The 18674-nt window shown below is 40.1% G+C and overlaps 1 protein-coding gene across 1 annotated transcript in view; it reads left to right on the forward strand.

The window, feature by feature from the left end:
• SLIT3 (slit guidance ligand 3) overlaps positions 1-18674 on the forward strand; it is a 394890-nt gene that overhangs the window by 315522 nt on the left and 60694 nt on the right. The window contains 5 exon segments of the mRNA XM_075274737.1: positions 5461-5535; positions 6503-6646; positions 9535-9678; positions 12602-12765; positions 16371-16503. Of these exon segments, the coding sequence (XP_075130838.1) occupies positions 5461-5535; positions 6503-6646; positions 9535-9678; positions 12602-12765; positions 16371-16503 (660 nt within the window).

The following is an 18674-nucleotide window of genomic DNA, read 5'->3' on the forward strand; positions in this document are numbered from 1 at the left end:
CTGCATAAGTATTGTGATACTTCAGTGTCCTGTTCAGGAAGAGGGGGGGAGGTTTGAAATATAGGAATTGAGAAAAAGAGACAACAGGCAAACTGCTGAAATAATGAGATGGGAAAATACCTTTAAAAGCTCGTTCACACGGGGATGGTGGGGGTGGATTTTGACACAGAGAGTGACACGGGAGCTGCGTCACTCTCGGGTCAAAACCCGCCTGCCACAACCATCGCAGTTGCGGCTTTCCCCTCCGTAGCCGGCTCAAATGAATGAGCTACATCGGAGGGTGCTGCCGCTAGGTGGAAGCCGCGGCTTAGCGTGCCGTGGCTTCCGCCTGAAGAAAGGGCAGTTCGCTTCTTTTTTCGCCTAGCGTTAAAAAACGCTAGCGATAAAAAAGAGCTAGCCCTCTACATAGACTAGCATTATATGGAGGCGGATTATAACGTGGATTCCGCTGTCAAAATCCGCCTCCATGTTCCCGTGTGAACTAGCCCTAAGAGCACCATATTATGGCAACAGGCTGTGCCATTGTGCTATTTGTATACAATTGTTATTACGACATTCATAACAACCACTAAAATTTTTTGCAATTTTAATGGTACTGTCCTTGGACTTTGAACTTTTTGTCCAGGTTTTTCTGGCAGCCGATGCGTTGAAGAGACTGAACAGAGAGTGTAGTGCAGATGTGAGTGTAGCCCTAGCGCCCTGCTCGTAAATTCAGCCACATCAATACTGTAAAACCAGTGAATTCTTTCAGCACTCCTAGTAGCAAAATGGCACAACATTTTGTATAATTTTGCCTACTAGTAGCATGGGCCTGTAGCTATAATTTGCTTCCCTTAAACAGAGTCTGCTTTACAGTGTCTAGTATTACATTATTTAAAGGGAGTGTCTCATGACAACTCTTTGGCTAAACCAACATATCATTCAAGCTTACCGGATCTCTATGTGTATTCGTAGAAGAGTTACTCACCGTCTTCTGTTTGCTCCTCCATCCCTCATATGGCTCTATCATAATTTGTGAATGGAGTGGGTGGGCAGCGTGCCATCTGCCCCGGTCTCAGTACATTGTATAGACAGACTCTTGCCCTGTACTACATTCTGATAAATGTTTTTTACTTTATGGACAGCTCCCGACATCTGCAGAATTATATATACTGTATATTGGCTGCATGGATATTTCTTTTTTTCCCTGGAACGCTGCCCATATTTTATTATAGCATGGATTACTTTCTATTAAAGGATCAAATATCATAGGGCAGAAAGTTGTATATAGTAAAGTATGGGATGTGCTCCAGGAAAGAAGGAAAGTTTCATGCAGCCAGTGTATAATTCTACAGATGCTGCCTATGATGTAATAAAACACATATGCCATATATAGCATTGCCTATAGACTAGTGTCACGCCTACCTTATTGCATACGAGCAGGACAGAAGTTATCTTGCCTGTCCTGTTCTCTACTGATGGAGGTTTGGATTACTCTGTAGAGCCTCCTGTCAGTGTATGAGAGGGGAGAGCAGCACATACACTGAGGACAGGGCAGGGAACTCAGCATGACCACTACTGTGCATATAGTGGATGCAAACTCTTGAATCGGTTTAGGGCTTCATTTTTGCGGGACGAGCTGTGCAAGTGGTAAGTCACTTGTCCTTTCTCTTTTTGGTGTTCTCTTAAGAGTCACAATACATTGACAGATAGCTTGTATTTAAGAACATTAACCCATCAACTGCCAATTTTTTTTCAATATATGGGAACTGTGCCATGAAAATGACCTCGTGTGCGCAATACAATGCATGCACGTGATCAGTTTAGGTTCCCTATCACGGGCGACATCCTGCTGGAGCACGTTAATGTCCTGTTTCTATTCCTTAATGACAGATGGCGTTCGAAGGCGGGTTAAAGTACCCAATCCCCAATTGGGGATCATGGCAGTTAATGGGTTAATACTAGAGATGAGCGAACAGTAAAATGTTTGAGGTTTGATATTCGTTTCAAGTAGCCCCTCAATTTTCGACTACTCGAATTGAATATCGAACCCTATTATAGTCTATGGAGGGAAAATGCTTGTTTCAGGGGTAGGCAACATTCGATAAATTATACTTACGAAGTCCACGAGTGAGGGTCGGGCTGGATCCTCCGAGAAGTCTTCTCCTTGCAGCGTCCCCGCGGCATCTTCCGGCTCTTCATTCACTCTGCCAGGCATCGGGCCTGGGCAGAGCCGACTGCGCATGCCCGCACTACAAGCAGACATGCGCTGTCGGCTCTGCCCAGGCCCGATGCCTGGCAGAGTGAATGAAGAGCCGGAAGACGCTGCGGGGAAGCTGCACGGAGAAGACTTCTAAAGGTAGGAGAAGAACCAGCGTTGATTGGCCGACTGTATAGCATTCGACCAATCAAACTTTTACATTCGAATAGCGAGTGGTACTTGATCGAGTACGAGTATTCCGAATACTGTAGTATTTGATCGAATACCTACTCGATCGAGTACTACTCACTCATCTCTAGTTAATACTTTAAAGTAGAAGACTCCATAAACACGTCATGTGGGCTAGCCATGTTTTGAACAGCTAGCTCACTGATCTATTATTTTTTTTATGGCCCCACAGACATCCCCATGTACTATATGTGGAAAATAAATGGATTGTTTCCCAATCCTGGACATCCACTTATACAACAATGAAAGGATCTTTCAGTAGGTTGTTCGATATACACTGTATATTGTTAGCATTGTGCTTATCTGTCATTCTATACATACTGTATAACCTGAATATAGAGATCAGCAATCTAACAATCTGGCAATGCAAATCTAATGATTCACCACAATACTATGTGCCCTAATGTAGTCTGAGCGGCCGACTTATTTGGCTTTGTGCTTTGCACTGATGACTTATCTGAATGCTGATATCTGTAGACCACCACAAATCTGTTCTTCTAATCCAGGTTTTTCAAAGCCAGTGCAATGTAATCTCATGGGGGAGAATGCTGACCTTGTTTTCTGTCTAAACAATTTATACTAACATGATGGAAATATTGGGAATGGTAGTTCTCAGCTTGTGCAATACTATATGTTATATTATGTTACTGTATTGTAAAGTTATGACTAAAGTCTGCAGTGCTGAAGTCAACTTTCCTATTCTAAGATTGTTCATTGCCTAAATGTTTTATACCTAATAGTAGTGTTTACGGTATTTTACAGTAAGGGCAAAGTGGATGGGATTCTAGTGAATGCGGTAAAAACTGCGGTGCGGACACGGCGCGCTTTCCAAAACCCGTGCGGTTTTGGAAAATGCAGCATGACAATTATATCTACAGAAACGCCAGCGGTTTCCCCATAGATATAATTGTAACAGAAAGTCCGCGGAGGAAAACTCTGCAAATGTTCTGTTTAAAGCGCTGCAGGAAGAACCGCAATGCATTGCCGCTGTGGTTTTTCCTTCAGCGCTTTTTTGCTGCGGGACATCCCTTGGACCTTAGCCTCAAAGTGTCATGCATAAAGTAGAAGAGATAGGGCCTATAGCAAAGCTCAAAATGCCCTACCCACTTCACAGAAAGACATGATTTTGTTTACGCCTTCATGTCTTGCCCGTGATGTTTCACCAAATCTCCATCCTTTACATGCTAACAATGAAATACCTCTGGAAAGGGATTTTTTTTTATTCTAATTAATTTTTTTGCGAACGTGTACAAAAATCTAAATTATAATTCCCAGAAACCCCATAGTGACAAATAAATTAAAACAATCAGTAAATATATAAATAAAAGTATAAATATAAAAAGAAAAATAGACAGGAAAAAAAACGTATCCTCATATCCCCATTATACTACATGGCCCATTGATTAATAAAAAAAAAAAGTTTCACTAGATTTTTTTTTATCAAGTTTTATGTTAAACATATTTTTTTTTATATTATTTTGTTGAGGTTTTAAAAATTTTCCATGTAATAATCTATATTAAAAACCTTTTAAAATCCTGTAGTTCTGGCACTGTCTACTAGGTGATATAATATGCCAGGACTTCCTGTTTTCTGTAGGTGATCTCTTTTCAGCCCCCTCTCTTATCGGTACACTTATGACCACAGCTATCATGTATATGTAGATAAGATCATGGGAAGAATATGCAAATCTGTCTTCCATGATGTAAATAGGAAGACAGTGCCTCAGTCATGCAGCCCAATAGAGAGCGCTCTCTTTAACATCATGCCCGACCTTCCCAGAGGCCTTTGCTACAAATTATGTGGGATTTTACCAAGCCAAACTTCTCAGCTGAGGACAGCTGAGCTGAGGGAGCGCCCTCTATTGGGCTGCATGACTGAGGCACAGTCTTCCTATTTACATCATGGAAGACAGATTTGCATATTCTTCCCATGATTCTCTTCACAGAGGAGTGCAAATGGCTTAATAAGAATCCACACACCTAAATGGTGGACTCTCCCTAAGGAGTGACGATATCCCCTTAACCCTGTCTAGAAGCCTCTCACCTCTACCAAGTCAGTCTTCTCTGCGCCGGGCTGAAGAGATCCAATCAGATCGAAACAGCTGTCCTTGGCTGAGAAGACTGGCTTGGTAAAATCCCACATCATTTGCAGCAAAGGCCTCTGGGTAGGTCGGGCATGATGTTAAAGGGAGCGCCCTCTATTGGGCTGCATGACTGAGGCACTGTCTTCCTATTTACATCATGGAAAACAGATTTGCATACTCTTCCCATGTTCCTTTGCAGTGGAGCGCAAATGGCTTAATAAAACTCCACACACCTAAATGGTGGTCTCTCCCTAAGGAGTGACGATATCCCCTTAACCCTATGTAGATAAGACTCAGAATCCACCAGTTACAGAGAATACCACAGCCTATCTACTCCTCTCTCTGCATAATGACCTCTGCATAGGTCAGCACAGGTCACAAAGCTTGCCTAGCAAACTTTCCTATACAAGTGAATAGGGTCTGCTCCAGGCCATTGTATCTATAGCCTATGGTCCTTCTATAGGAAACAGGAAGTCACAGAGTGTTTTAGTGGTCTAGTGGTAAGAGATGGAATTGCAAGATTTTTTGATTATTTTTTTTTAAAGTATAAATAATCTCATAGAAAATTTAAAACATCACCTAAAATTATTTAAAAATATGTTTAAAATAAAAATGTGATTTAAACAATAGGTCATTGCCCAGGGACACATTCCTTTTAAATTGTCCATTCAAATCATCTTCACCCTAAATAACTTTTTGTTGTCTCGCCACCAATATAACCTTCGCAGTGTAGAATGCAAATGTGTCACATTGAGAAAGTAATGTTACATTAGTCATTCTTTCCTTAACAGTCATTAACTGTCTGCTCTGTATCAAACATTATCTCTTCGATCCACCCACAGCTTTTTGAGAAAGGCCTGGCTATCAAAATACTGAGCAGAATTAAGAGTGACTCTACATATTGAATAATGCATGTAAGTTTATGAGTTCTCTGTTTCTATTTATTAGGCGTTTGAATGACAATGAAATCTCTGTCCTGGAAGCTACAGGAATATTCAAGAAGTTGCCAAACCTGCGGAAAATGTAAGCAGAGCCGTGTTAGCTAATTTACTAGCTTTCTGCTTCCTTCCAGATGCCTGACAATGCTGTGCTTTAGTGTTTGTGGTAGTCTGCTATACCCTGTACTTATTCATTCTCGCTCTATCATATTTGCAGTATATTACCTATTTGGTGACACATAGCATAAATCCATCAGCAGACCACAGGCTGTACAGTGGTGTTCTACATATGTTATAAAACAGTCTGTAGTCTGCTGACTGGTAACAGATATGCTGCAGGATTTCCGTACTTCTCCTCCTCTATTTGCACAGCTAAATGGAGTGATTCTGATAATCCTTAACTTATCCTGTTTCTGTTTTTAAGAAAAGAAATAATAAACCATAGACTTAAAGAGGACCTTTCATGTCCTTGGGCACATGCGGTATGATATACCGCTAGAAAGCCGATGGTACGCTGAATTCAGTGCACTGTTGGCTTTCCCGTTATGTGCCCCCGGTGAAGAGCTATTGGAGCATTTACCAAGAGCTCTTCATGGTCAGGGCGTTCCTGACAGTCTGTCCGCAGTTCTGTACTGTGAGGGGGCGTTCCTTACCGCCCTTCCCTAGCGATGACACTGAGTGGTGAGGAACACTCCCCAGTACTAGTCTATGGGTGAGTACTGTCAGGAGGAGGGGCGAATTGCCCACCACTTAGCGTCATTGTCAGGCGGTAAAGAACGACCCCTCACAATACAGCGCTGCGGACTGTGGCTAGACTGTCAGGAATGCCCTTCTGACAGTGAAGAGTCCTCGCTAAATGCTCCAATAGCTCTTCACCGGGTGCACATAACGGGAAAACCAACAATGCGCTGAATTCAGCGCACCATCGGCTTTCTATCGGTATATAATACCACATGTGCCCAAGGACATAAAAGGCCCTCTTTAACAATGCTTGCACGTGACTTGCCTTGTTGTCGTCTGATAATTTCATGTTTAGTTTTTCTCTCTTTCAGAAATCTAAGCAATAATAAGATTAAGGATATACGTGAAGGTGCCTTTGATGGTTCTGCTGGGGTGCAAGAGCTGATGCTGACAGGAAACCAGTTGGAATCTGTACAAGGACGAATGTTTCGAGGTCTAGCAGGCCTCAAGACGCTGTGAGTAGGCAGAATATTCAAAGATTTGTTGAAGGAGTGTTGATGTGGTTGAGAAGACTTGAGTTAGCTTTATTGTAAACATTCTTCATGCGATAAATAACTCCAGTATAACGTTTCCTCAACATATTTCTAAGATTGTGGAAAAAGTCTTGGGGAACCTGCACACAGCATATGGATGTACTCAAGAGGGTTTTTGTTTCTAAACATGTGCAGCACAAACACATGTGAAGATTGTTGGCTAGTACTTGAGATAATGAATGAATTAGAAGAGGAACTCTCAAACAAACATTAACCGTTCTTGGAGAGGTGACACGTGATGGAGGACCTCTTACAATCTGCCTTGCGTTTCTTAGCACAATGAAGGTGTTGCTTATCATAGGACTGATTAGAAATTGGCACAGATGTATACTCCTGAGACTAAGACACCTTCACGTCCAGAACCCCATCTCTGCACACATTTAATAGACACAGCATGTCTTTGCAGACATTACAGTCTAGTTTTACAGATTTTCTTACTTTGTCTCCTGATGCTTATCTCCTTAGTTAAGCTTCTGAATCTGGTGGTCCATGAAGGGGCAACTGGTCAGGAGCTTCCTATCATGACCGATCTTCTATCCTATTGCACACATCTGGTGGGAACTTGGAAGATGGGCTAATAAACTTCTTGCCTAGCATAGGAATTTTGAAATGAAGGGAAATAATATGATTTTACTCCAGCATCCAAGATGTATACTGTATGGGTAGAAGAACATAACAATACATAAAGGTCTATGCAATTACAGTTATGTTAGAGGGAGTTTTCCACCAGAACTCAGTCTGGCAGATAGGTAGATTAGAGTCGCCTGAATTGTCTTTTCTCTTTGTGAATTGGTTCCTATGTTGTTGTTGTCCCTATGTAAGTCAACTCTATGGAGTATTGAAGGCAACACCGCATGTCTCCTTGAAGCATTGCCATTGTCTCTCCAAAGAACTCTGTTGCATGTTGACAAAAATTGTGATATCAGTGAAGGCACCGATTCACAAAGGATAAACACTTATTTAGGTAACCCTAACCTATCTATCTGTGGCCCTAAAGTGGACCATGTTGAGACCCAAGTATGTACAACATTGTATTTTAAATAGTTCCTTCAGTTTTAGAATGAAAATATGTGACTCCATTGCAGCCATGTGTTGACCCCTGACTTCAGCAACAGCTATATTACCCATGAGGAGGAGAAACGTAGTAATATTTAATGTTATGCAAAGTGAAGGGCGCCATCTTGGGAACTACACATGCATACCACTGCCTGATAAATGGGCTTTTCAATTTTATAATGAAAAGTTGTGGCTCAAATGCAACTACTGGTGGAGCCCTGATAGCAGTACTTCCTGTACTACCATGATGGTGACACTAGCTCTCTATGTATCTTACACTTGTCTCCAACTTTAACTCAATCTTATGTATCTTATGTATTTAAGTTTCATTAAATAGGTATTGGTCTACGGAAGAGAAAAAATGTTTGTTTTTTTAAAAAATTTTGTTCTTTATTTTTTAAAAATCCTTCTAAGAAGTTATTTCATTAGTGATATATAGTAGTGATATACACTTCCTTCCCGTACTGTCTGTATACATAGTACACTATGGTGTGTGTACTTAGAGGCAGCTTTAATAAATTGATATCCTTGTCAAATAAAATGTTGACGATTATTACAGTCTACAGGAATTGATAGAGTAAACGCTTGTTTTCCAGATAGTAGGGAGGCACGGGGGATTTGCAGACAGATTTATGAATATACATCTTAAGTATACTGTCTTATATAGACCTTCAGCAATACGCACAGCTGTCATTATCTTGCCCACCTCCTAATGACTCTACTTATCCTTTTCCTATCTATACAGTAAGGCTGACACGTGAGCTGCTGAAAAAAGCAAGTCAGCCTTCTTTGACAGCTAAAACGGTTGACACTTTTCGGCAAATAAATGTTATAGTTTGTGTAATGAAAACTCTCCAATATAATTTCTGTATCAATTCCTCGCGGATTTCTAAGTCTTTGTTTGCTGTAATTCATTCTGCTTACTTCCAGTGAATAAAAATCAGACTATGGTCATGTGATTTACAGTCCATGATCATGTGATATACACACATGTGCACAGTGCATTACAAGACAGTCCGATTATTGTCGTTTAATTGTCACAAACTGTGCACCTGTGTGCTCATCACATGACCGTGGACTGTATATCATTTAACCTTGGACTGTATATCACATGACCCTGGACTGTATATCACATGACCATGGACTGTATATCACATCACCATGGACTGTATATCACATCACCATGAACTGTATATCACATGACCCTGGACTGTATATCACATGACCATGGACTGTATATCACATGACCCTGGACTGTATATCACATGACCATAGACTGTATATCACATGACCCTGGACTGTATATCACATGACCCTGGACTGTATATCACATGACCCTGGACTGTATATCACATGACCATAGACTGTATATCACATGACCCTGGACTGTATATCACATGACCATGGACTGTATATCACATGACCATGGACTGTATATCACATGACCCTGGACTGTATATCACATGACCCTGGACTGTATATCACATGACCATGGGCCGAAGTAAGGAGAATGAATGACATCAAGCAGAAATCTAGAAAGGAGTTAATACAGAAAATATATTGGAAAATGTAATAACTTACTATACAAACAATAACAGTGGAAATAACAATAAAAACTGGAAACTCCTTTAAGTAGGCAGTGTGTAAATTGTAATAGCACTATAACAATATAAAAAAAATCTTGAAAATATGTATACATAAAAATCTGTTGTGAGCATTTCATGTTCTGAAAACATTCTTCTCTTTTTTTATAGGATGCTAAGGAGCAACTTGATGACCTGCATCAATAATGACACATTTACTGGGCTGAGCTCCGTGAGACTCCTCTCCCTGTACGATAACCGCATCACAACCATCACTCCAGGAGCGTTTAATACGTTGGTTTCATTGTCCACAATGTAAGTTCTTACAATTATTATTATATAGCATCTCACAAGACTGCGGTCTTACAGTCAGTAGTGTGAGCCAGTAATAGTCACAAAACTAAGCCTAGAACAACAGCAAGGCCTTTATGGCGTGACAGCAAATACCGAAATCGCAGTTATCATTTACCAACACAACAATGTGTACGTATGGATGCGCCTTGCGAGACAGCCCATATCTGCGTTATTGGGTATTATTACTGTATTTTCTGGTCTGTAGGAACAGTATAGGATTGGCTTGGAGTCAAAAATCATGGAAATGATATTGGAACTTTTTATCTTTTATTCAAATCTGCACATGAAACATTGTGGTGGTACAATGCTACACTATTAAGGGTATATTCGCACTGCTAATCTGGTGGTAATTGACATATATTTCATCAGCTGCTATTTATTTGATCAGTCTTGAATCCATTCTGATCATACATTTATCTACTTGAAGCTGTCATTTTCTTTTACTTATTGTGCGCTTCGAGTTAAAATTCAGATATAATAGAGAACGGGAACTGGAAAAAAAGTACATTTTTGGTGAATAAAAGCAAAGTAAAACACAAAGGTAGATGTGGCACATAATAGTGGCAAGAGTGCATGATCAGAGGTGGCGCCACTATTCCATGACATTACCAAGTTTCAGGCGAGGATGGAGATGGAGGCAAACTAATGACAACCAAAAAATAACAAGTGAGAGTAACAAGAGCGGCATCGGCATGAACAAAGGGAGCGCTCCACTTCGATTGGGTCACTAAGTGCAGTTAGCCCTGGACACCTAGAAAGCATCCAAGACTATCTGTATACTTATCTTGCTACACACTACAGGAATTGTCGCCCCAAGTGACACAGATCATAATGTATAATCATGAGGAAGTTGTCAGTGGCTCAATGGTTAACTAAGACCTTGCATGGAGAGGTTTGGATCCAACTAAGGGCAAACATCTGCATGGAGTTTTTGTATGTTCTACCTCTGTTTGCGTGAGTTTCTTCCAACACTCCCAAGACATATTGATTACATATGTAAGTTATATAAGTAAGAAAAATAAAAAATCCATATATACGTATCTATGACCAGCCACAATATCAATGTATAGAATCTCCCATAAAATAGTGCAAAAAAAAAAAAGATTAAAAAAAAAAATAAAAGTTCTAAATCCCTTCTTTCCCTAGAATACATACAAATGTAGAAAATTACTGCAAAACACATACACGTTAGGTATCCCTGTGTCTGAAAGTGCCCGGTCTACTGAGTATAGGGGATCTGCAGTGCTCCTGTTCCGTTGGGAAGGGGTTAATAGGAGCACTGCAGATACCCTATATTCAGCCAGACTGAATTCCAAGTGGGGGAAGAAAAAAACTCAGTCCTCAAGCTCAGGGAAGGGGCAGACAGACAACCAAAACACCCCCTCCCCTTCCCCAGCACCCAACAACTACTGCACCCAAAAACTCCGACCATTTTAATTTTTGAAATTTTCCAGCAGCTGCTGCATTTCCCCCCTAGGCTTATACTCGAGTCAATAAGTTTTCCCAGTTTTTTGTGGTAAAATTAGGGGCCTTGGCTTATATTCGGGTCGGCTTATACTCGAGTATATACAGGATATATTAAAAAAAAAAAAAAATTATAAAAAGTATTTTGAAAAGTACAAAAGAACTGTAATATATAGTATTTTTAAAAGCACATACATTGAATAAAACAAAAAAAATGGGTCCTTGCTATATACATGACAACAATTTCTTGAATAATTATTCTAAATTATTATTATTAGCAATTATGAATAATTATTTGATTCTTATTAATTATTAATAATTAGTATTATTTAGTAATAATTGTTTGTTATTTTGTGTGAAGTGTAAATGATCTAAAAAAAATGAATGACAAACTATAGCAGAAATCACTTTTTTTATATCCACATTGCAAAAAATAAAAATAAAAAATGTAAAAACGCCATTACTTTTTTCTTTGATGAAGCATAAAATGGCGGCTTCATTATAAACCGCTGAGGATATATTCTAGTGATATGTGTCCTAGTAATAGTTGCGGCTCCTTGACCTCTTTGTCAGATGTCTGTCACCCTAAATACGACATAAGTTATTCCGATTGATTATCCAAGTAACCATTGAAGCTGGATTTTACCTTCCCTGCGCTCACAATATTTTCCGGCTATAAATTCGCTCTCCTATGAAACATTTCACAGATGGATTCTCGGCGCACCCGCAGATTGTAGATTCTGTTGACCACAAAAGGAAGTGTCTCCTTACAAACCGTTTCCATGACAACTGCTTTCAAAGCCGTATACAAAAATAAGGTCAAGTTAAAGTATGTCAATGTAATGAGATTAGCCCTGACAAATACTCTCAGAGAGGCTAGATGGTGAACTATTCTAAACAATGGCGCGCGTTTGTAAGGATAGGACATACAGCTATTGTCATTGGACACTGCAGGTATAAATGTAACCAGGGAAATGGCACCCGAATAATAGGATTCCAATCTCTAAAATGACCAAACCCTTAGAGTGTGCCTGGGCTGCAAGAGGGAGTTGGGGACCCCCCAAACCAAATACTGAACGCACTTATGAAAGCACACGGACTCCATAAAGGGGTCTGTGTGTTTTCCAAGTGCTGTCTGCACAAATCATGCGGAGAAGAAAGTACTTCATGAACTACTTTCCTCTCCACATGACTCGTGCGGAGACCGCATAGAGAACACACGAACCCCATTATAGTCTATGGGGTCCGTGTGCTTTCATCAGCTCACCGCTTGTCAATGTGTTTGGTATTCTGTTCAGGGGATCTCCAAGTGGACTATTGGATCTCCAATATGAACCAGGCCTTACTTGCCATGTCTTACATATATCAAACAGATGAAGGTCACGTTTATGTAATTGTTATCGATCTTTTCTTGCTCTAGTAACCTGCTGTCCAATCCTTTCAACTGTAATTGTCACCTGGCATGGCTTGGAAAGTGGCTTAGGAAGAAGAGAGTTGTGAGTGGAAATCCTCGTTGTCAAAAACCCTATTTCTTAAAGGAAATTCCTATTCAGGACGTGGCCATCCAGGACTTCACATGCGATGGTAAGATAAATTGTGACAATTCCAAGAACACAAATAAGAATATATGGAAGAGGTGAAGCAATGTTCTGTAACTTATCCAATGCAATAATCATTCAAAAAAATACAAGGCTTGAATTTTCTGAGGACGACTTTAACCGCACAGTAGCATTGAAAATTACATTTGTGACCTGCAGAGGAAAACATTGATGTTTTCTTATTCGCTTGGCACAAGCATTATGTCTTAGTCAGGCCTTTTCGTCTTGGAGCTGCAGTTTGTTTCTGTTTGGTGGCTGGTAGGAACCGATTCCAAGAACGTGAGGTATCATCAGGGTATACTTAGGTTTTATAGGAACTGAACACATCGGTCACACTATGTTACATGCATGTGGTTCGTCTTCAGTAACTGACAGTGTTCTAGAAATAGAGTTGTGCTACGTCAGTCTACCATAATGTGGAGTACAATACACTACTCCTAGTGCATTCACTATAATCATATATCTTAAGCAAGTCTGTCAGCAGTAAATTGGTTATAAACCTAATCCCAGTACCTTCCTATGCCGGGTTCACACAGAGTTTTTTGACACTGAATCCGCGTCAAAAAAACGCCTTTCATTGAATTCAATGGGAGACGATCATTTCCTTTTTCCATAAGTGGTATTTTACCGCTCGTGTAAAAAAGAAGTGACCAGCCCTATCTTGAGGTGGATTCCGCAGCGGAAACCACTGTGGCATCCGCGTCCAGACAATCCCTCTGGATTAGGCCCATTCTTTTGGGCCTAATCCGGAGTGGAAAGCCGCGATTGTCGGAAGCCGTGACAATCATGGCTAGCTGCGGCAGGCGGATTTTCTGATGCGGCTACCCGTGTCAAAATCCGGACCAAAAAACTATGTGTGAACTCAGCATATAGGGGGATTCTAAAGTTTCCAAATATGCCTGTTATTAAGTTTTGGAGACTGGGTAGGTGATAAATGCTTTTGACCAAAATACCCTTTATTAAGCTATGTTCACATCAGCATCAAAGGTCCATCGAAAGTCCAAGATGAAAAATTGCTGCAAGCTACTCTTTTTGGAGTGGAAAATGACAGCTACCATAATGTATAATGTAATAATGTATAATAAAATAATGTAATAATCCCATATCAGTGGATCCATTGGTCTCCATTGGTGCCAAAGAATGGACCCATCATCTCTTCCTATGATAGAGCAGAAAAGTAGAATAAATTCTGCATATTTAATGCTAGCCATAGGATTAAAAAAAACAAAAATCCAAACACTTCAGTCTATTCTCCTGCAATTCAGATCCAGAGGAATGCAAATACATGGGGTGTAACTTGAGGGATTGCAGAGGGTGCAGTCGCCCAGGAGCCTTAGGGGGCCCATAAGCACTGGCATCAGTAGTGAAATTGCATCTTCCATCTGGCCAAGGAGACTCACAGATTACCCTAACCATACTAAGGGTGATTAAACTCCTTAGCACCCGTAACCATCACTATCAAGAATTCTCTGTAGGGATGAGGTAGGAGGCCCCGGACAAAAGATTGCACCGGGCCCACAAGATTTTAGTTACGCCACTGGCAAATACCCTCATAAAGTGGAAGGCACAGCACAGACGAAATGAAGATATTAGTATTAGAGATGAGCGAGTAGTATTCGATCGAATACCTCGCTCCCATAGGAATACGTGTAAGCGGCCGAACACTGAGGGGTTAAGCACATCAAATATTCACTGTGCTTAACCCCTTGTCGTTCGGCCGCTTACACGCATTCCTATAGGAGTGAGGTATTCGATTGAATACTACTCGCTCATCTCTAAATAGTATATAAAAATACATGTTTTGAAGTGTATATAGATTACATAATATTGAAGCTTAGAAATGAATACACCTATTTGCTTCTATTTAGTAGCCTCTTGTCAGGTAAGCAGATACTGAACAGGGGCTCTTAGATGTGCCCATGGTACCATTTTCAACATCAGTTTAGCTCACTTCAATAGAAAAAGTCCAGAGAATGTGTAGTTATACCGAGATGCTTCTGTCCTTTGACACAAAACAAATTGCTACCATGTGTTCAGAACATAAAATGAACAAAAGGAAGTGAATCAGGTTATGTAAGTGGGAAACCGAAATGCTTTGACGGAGCTCGCCAGGACAAGAGTAGTCAATGTAAAGCACAACAGAGGTGACCTTAAATGTTCAAAATGTACTAAAAAACAGTCCATCAGATCATTTTACAAAAATCTGAATTCTATCACTGTGTAAGGGAAACATATGATATACATCTAAGGAATCCTAACAACATTTCACACTATAATTTTTTCAATGTGTCTTCACAGTTCAAACATATGTGGTGTCCTGGTGTAGCTCAATGGCTCTGTTATTTGGCTTTCAGGGCTAATGTCATGGTTACTAGTACTACCCGCAGTGTCAGAGTGGAAGCTCTGGCTTACTTTGTCTTACTTAATTCTGCTAACCAATCACTTAATCAAACGACTGTTTCATTTCTTGTTGCCTTCCAAGAGCCAAATCTTTGAATAACATATGAATAGGGATTGAGGGCTTGTTTTTTGCAGGATGAGTTTTTACAGGTATCATTTAGTGTTTCTTATACTGGGAAACTGTAGAACATATATATTTGTGTACTACAATGGGAAAATATACAAATCTACATTTTTGTGGTTCAGTATGTGGTTATAAGGCGGTAGAAGTCATCAATTTCAATCTAATAGTCTAAGGTGGGTGACATTCTTAGCTCCTTACCCAAGATTGTCCTATTATGATGCTGTTTATTGCTGTATATAATTTTAAGATGTATTGCACTATATGACTTGCACTATAGTCATTGTGTCTACCTTCATCTGGTATTTTCTGATTCTGATAGTGATTCTCCAAGATGGCGCTTATTAGGCCGAGCATGATATACTGTCTTCTTGTGCCTGGTACCTTGTTCTCACACTGGGCACACTCTTGTATAAAAGGGAGATTTTCCCCTTTTTTTCCATTGCATTCAGCCCTCTTTTGCTACTGGTCTGATGAAGGATAGTCGGAAAAACCATTGGTGTAGGTGCAAACCCCTGTGAGAACTGGACAACAGGGCCTCTGTTACCACTATGAGTCAGCTGATTTTTACCTGTCATGGAGGACAGCTGATGTTGATCTAGTTTCCTACAACTGAGCAACTGGTGTTACCTTTGGTTGTGCCAAACTTCAACTGTTGGTGATAAGATGTCTGTGACAGTAGGGTGCATTTCTTCCAATGGGATATTCATGCACCCCACACATTATAATGCCAAATATTTGCAACCATGTGTTATCAAGAACTACTGGTTTCCCCATCACAGTGTAATGTTTGCGATCCCCCACAAAGAATGGACATAAACAGCGATCAGGAGAAACACGTCTCCCCAACTGCTGTCCCCTAAGCCCCTATACCTTCCCATAGTGGCAGCAGTTGTATCTGCTGACTACACAAGTGTTTAGACACCTGGGTCCCTTTTGGGAGGCATTGTAATAATCTTAAGTAGCCCTTTAGTTATCATGAAATATAAAACTACAAGTCTAAATGAGATGTCTAATAAGTCTAATACAAGTACAAGTCTAATAAGATGTATTGTTATATTCGCCCCCAGGAAATGAGGAAAGCAGCTGTCTTCCTACACTACGCTGCCCAGAACAGTGCACTTGTTTGGACTCTGTGGTTCGATGTGGTAACAAAGGATTGCGAACCCTTCCTAAGAACATCCCAAAAGATGTTACTGAGCTGTAAGTATGAGAAAATCAGTAAGTATTCATTTAAGGTTTTATGAAGACCACCAACTCATGACGTTAAGACACACTGAGAAGGATTAAGTATATACTAAGTAGGCATTGTCTTTTCAACAAACTTAGCATACATGAATAGTACAGACAATAAAAAAAAAAAAAAACATTGTCATATATTTTATCAGAGAGGAATGCCTTTTTCTGCTCGTTAGGCTAATTTTTGTTTTATAGTTTGAAAATCTAGTAAAAAAAATTTTTTTTAGTAATATAGTGTCACCCTGAAATACACTTATTGGTGTTCTCTATTATCTATGGTAAATTTTCATACATTATTTTGGGTACCAACTAGGGTTGAGCAATCAGGATCAGAAAAGATCGGATTCCGATCGGCGATCGAGTAAATTTCACGATCGCGATCGGAATTCCGACCCGATCTTTTCCAGCGGGATCGAAGTCAGAGGTTTTTTCAAAATCGGCTCAACCCTCAAGTGACTTTTCCCATAGAGAAGCATTGACTAGGGTTGAGGATTGGGATCGGATCCCGATCGGCGATCGAGCAAATTTTACAATCGGGATCGGCTGGAAAATGATCGGAAATCGGATTTTGAAATCGATCCTGAAATCTCAAGATCAGCTCAACCCTAGTACCAACTTGCATTATGTGAGTGACCTGCAGTACAAACCTTTTTTGTGCGGGTTTTCTTGTGTGTTTATTGATTTCATTTTTTTTTAGTTTGCTATGGCACTGTCGTTAGACATTCGGTATACATGAGACTTGCGGATAATACTGAATGTACTTTATTCTTTTTGGCAAAATATTAATGGTTAGGAAGATTCATGAGGTTTTTTGTGTAAAGCTTGAAGTTACAAAGGTTTTATTTTTAAATTGCATTTTCAGAGTATTTGTAATAACAGAGTATGATGTGGAAACAGATCATTATATAAATTGCACACAGTAATCAAATGTCAAATGCAATTTCCTTGCATGGGAAGTCTTCAGCATTCAGCAGATAACAGGCTGGAAAACACTCATTTGGTGGAACTTGTTTATACAGGTCAATTTACCTCTGCATATCCTTAATCATAGCACATATAAAGGGAAACAGCACCAGTCAGACTTGCATCGGAAATTTTCCTATACTCTTTCCTATACTTTTTCCTATGCTTTTCCTGAATATGGATATTTTTTTGTATGTTTTAGTATTGTATTATCAATTGCATTCCGAAGGGTATGTTCACACTGAGTTTGACACAGAAGTGTCAGAATCAATATGGAAAAATTCTACAAACCTGTCTCTCCTTGTTCTCAGTCAATGAGAGGTGTTTTTTTTAATACCAAAAACCTTACAGACCCCCATTGCATAGTTTTGGGGCCAACTGCAGTCCTGAAGCCACAACAGGTTAAAAAAGAAACCTGATTGGCCCCATTAAACGATATCTGTCACAGACTCCATGGAACAAATACAAATAGGATTTTCTTTGTGAACATAGGATGTGTGGCAATAAAAAAAAGTTTAGTTTTTTTTATAACCCAGCACCCTCACAATCAGCTATTTTGAGCAGCTAATACCCAGAGAATGGAGCAGGAAGCAGACAACTCAGTTTTCTGCGTAGTGGTCAAACCAGGTTACCAGTGTTTAGCTCCCATTCATGTAAATGGGAGCTGATTTGTAGTAATATGGTTTGGCCACTACATAAAACAGAGCAGGGCAATACGGTGGCTCAGTGGTTAGCACTGCAGCCTTGCAATGCTGGAGTCCTGGGTTCGAATCCTGCCAAGGACAACATCTATAAGTAGTTTGTATGTTCTCACTGTGCTTGCATGGATTTCCTCCCATACTCCAAAAACATACTGATAGGGGGAAATGCAATATTCAATTTAAAAAAAAAAGAAAGAAAACAGAGCTGTCTGCTTCCTGCTCCATTCTCTGTAAAACATCTTCTCAGACCAGTGGTGTGGGTTTGACATCTGGCAATCCCAATCTGATATTGATGACCTAATCCTTATGACAGGTCATCAATATCTTTAAGCTAGAAAATTTCTCTATGCTAAGGCCCCACGCAGCGAGCCGCAGGCAAATCATGTTTTTTTCCCGCTGCGGACTTTCTGTCCCTATTATACCTCTACGGCGTTCCATAGGTATAATCGCATTTTGAAGACGCAGCTTTTT

The sequence above is a fragment of the Leptodactylus fuscus genome, chromosome 5 (assembly GCF_031893055.1).
Source record: "Leptodactylus fuscus isolate aLepFus1 chromosome 5, aLepFus1.hap2, whole genome shotgun sequence".
In the NCBI taxonomy this organism is placed as follows: domain Eukaryota; kingdom Metazoa; phylum Chordata; class Amphibia; order Anura; family Leptodactylidae; genus Leptodactylus; species Leptodactylus fuscus.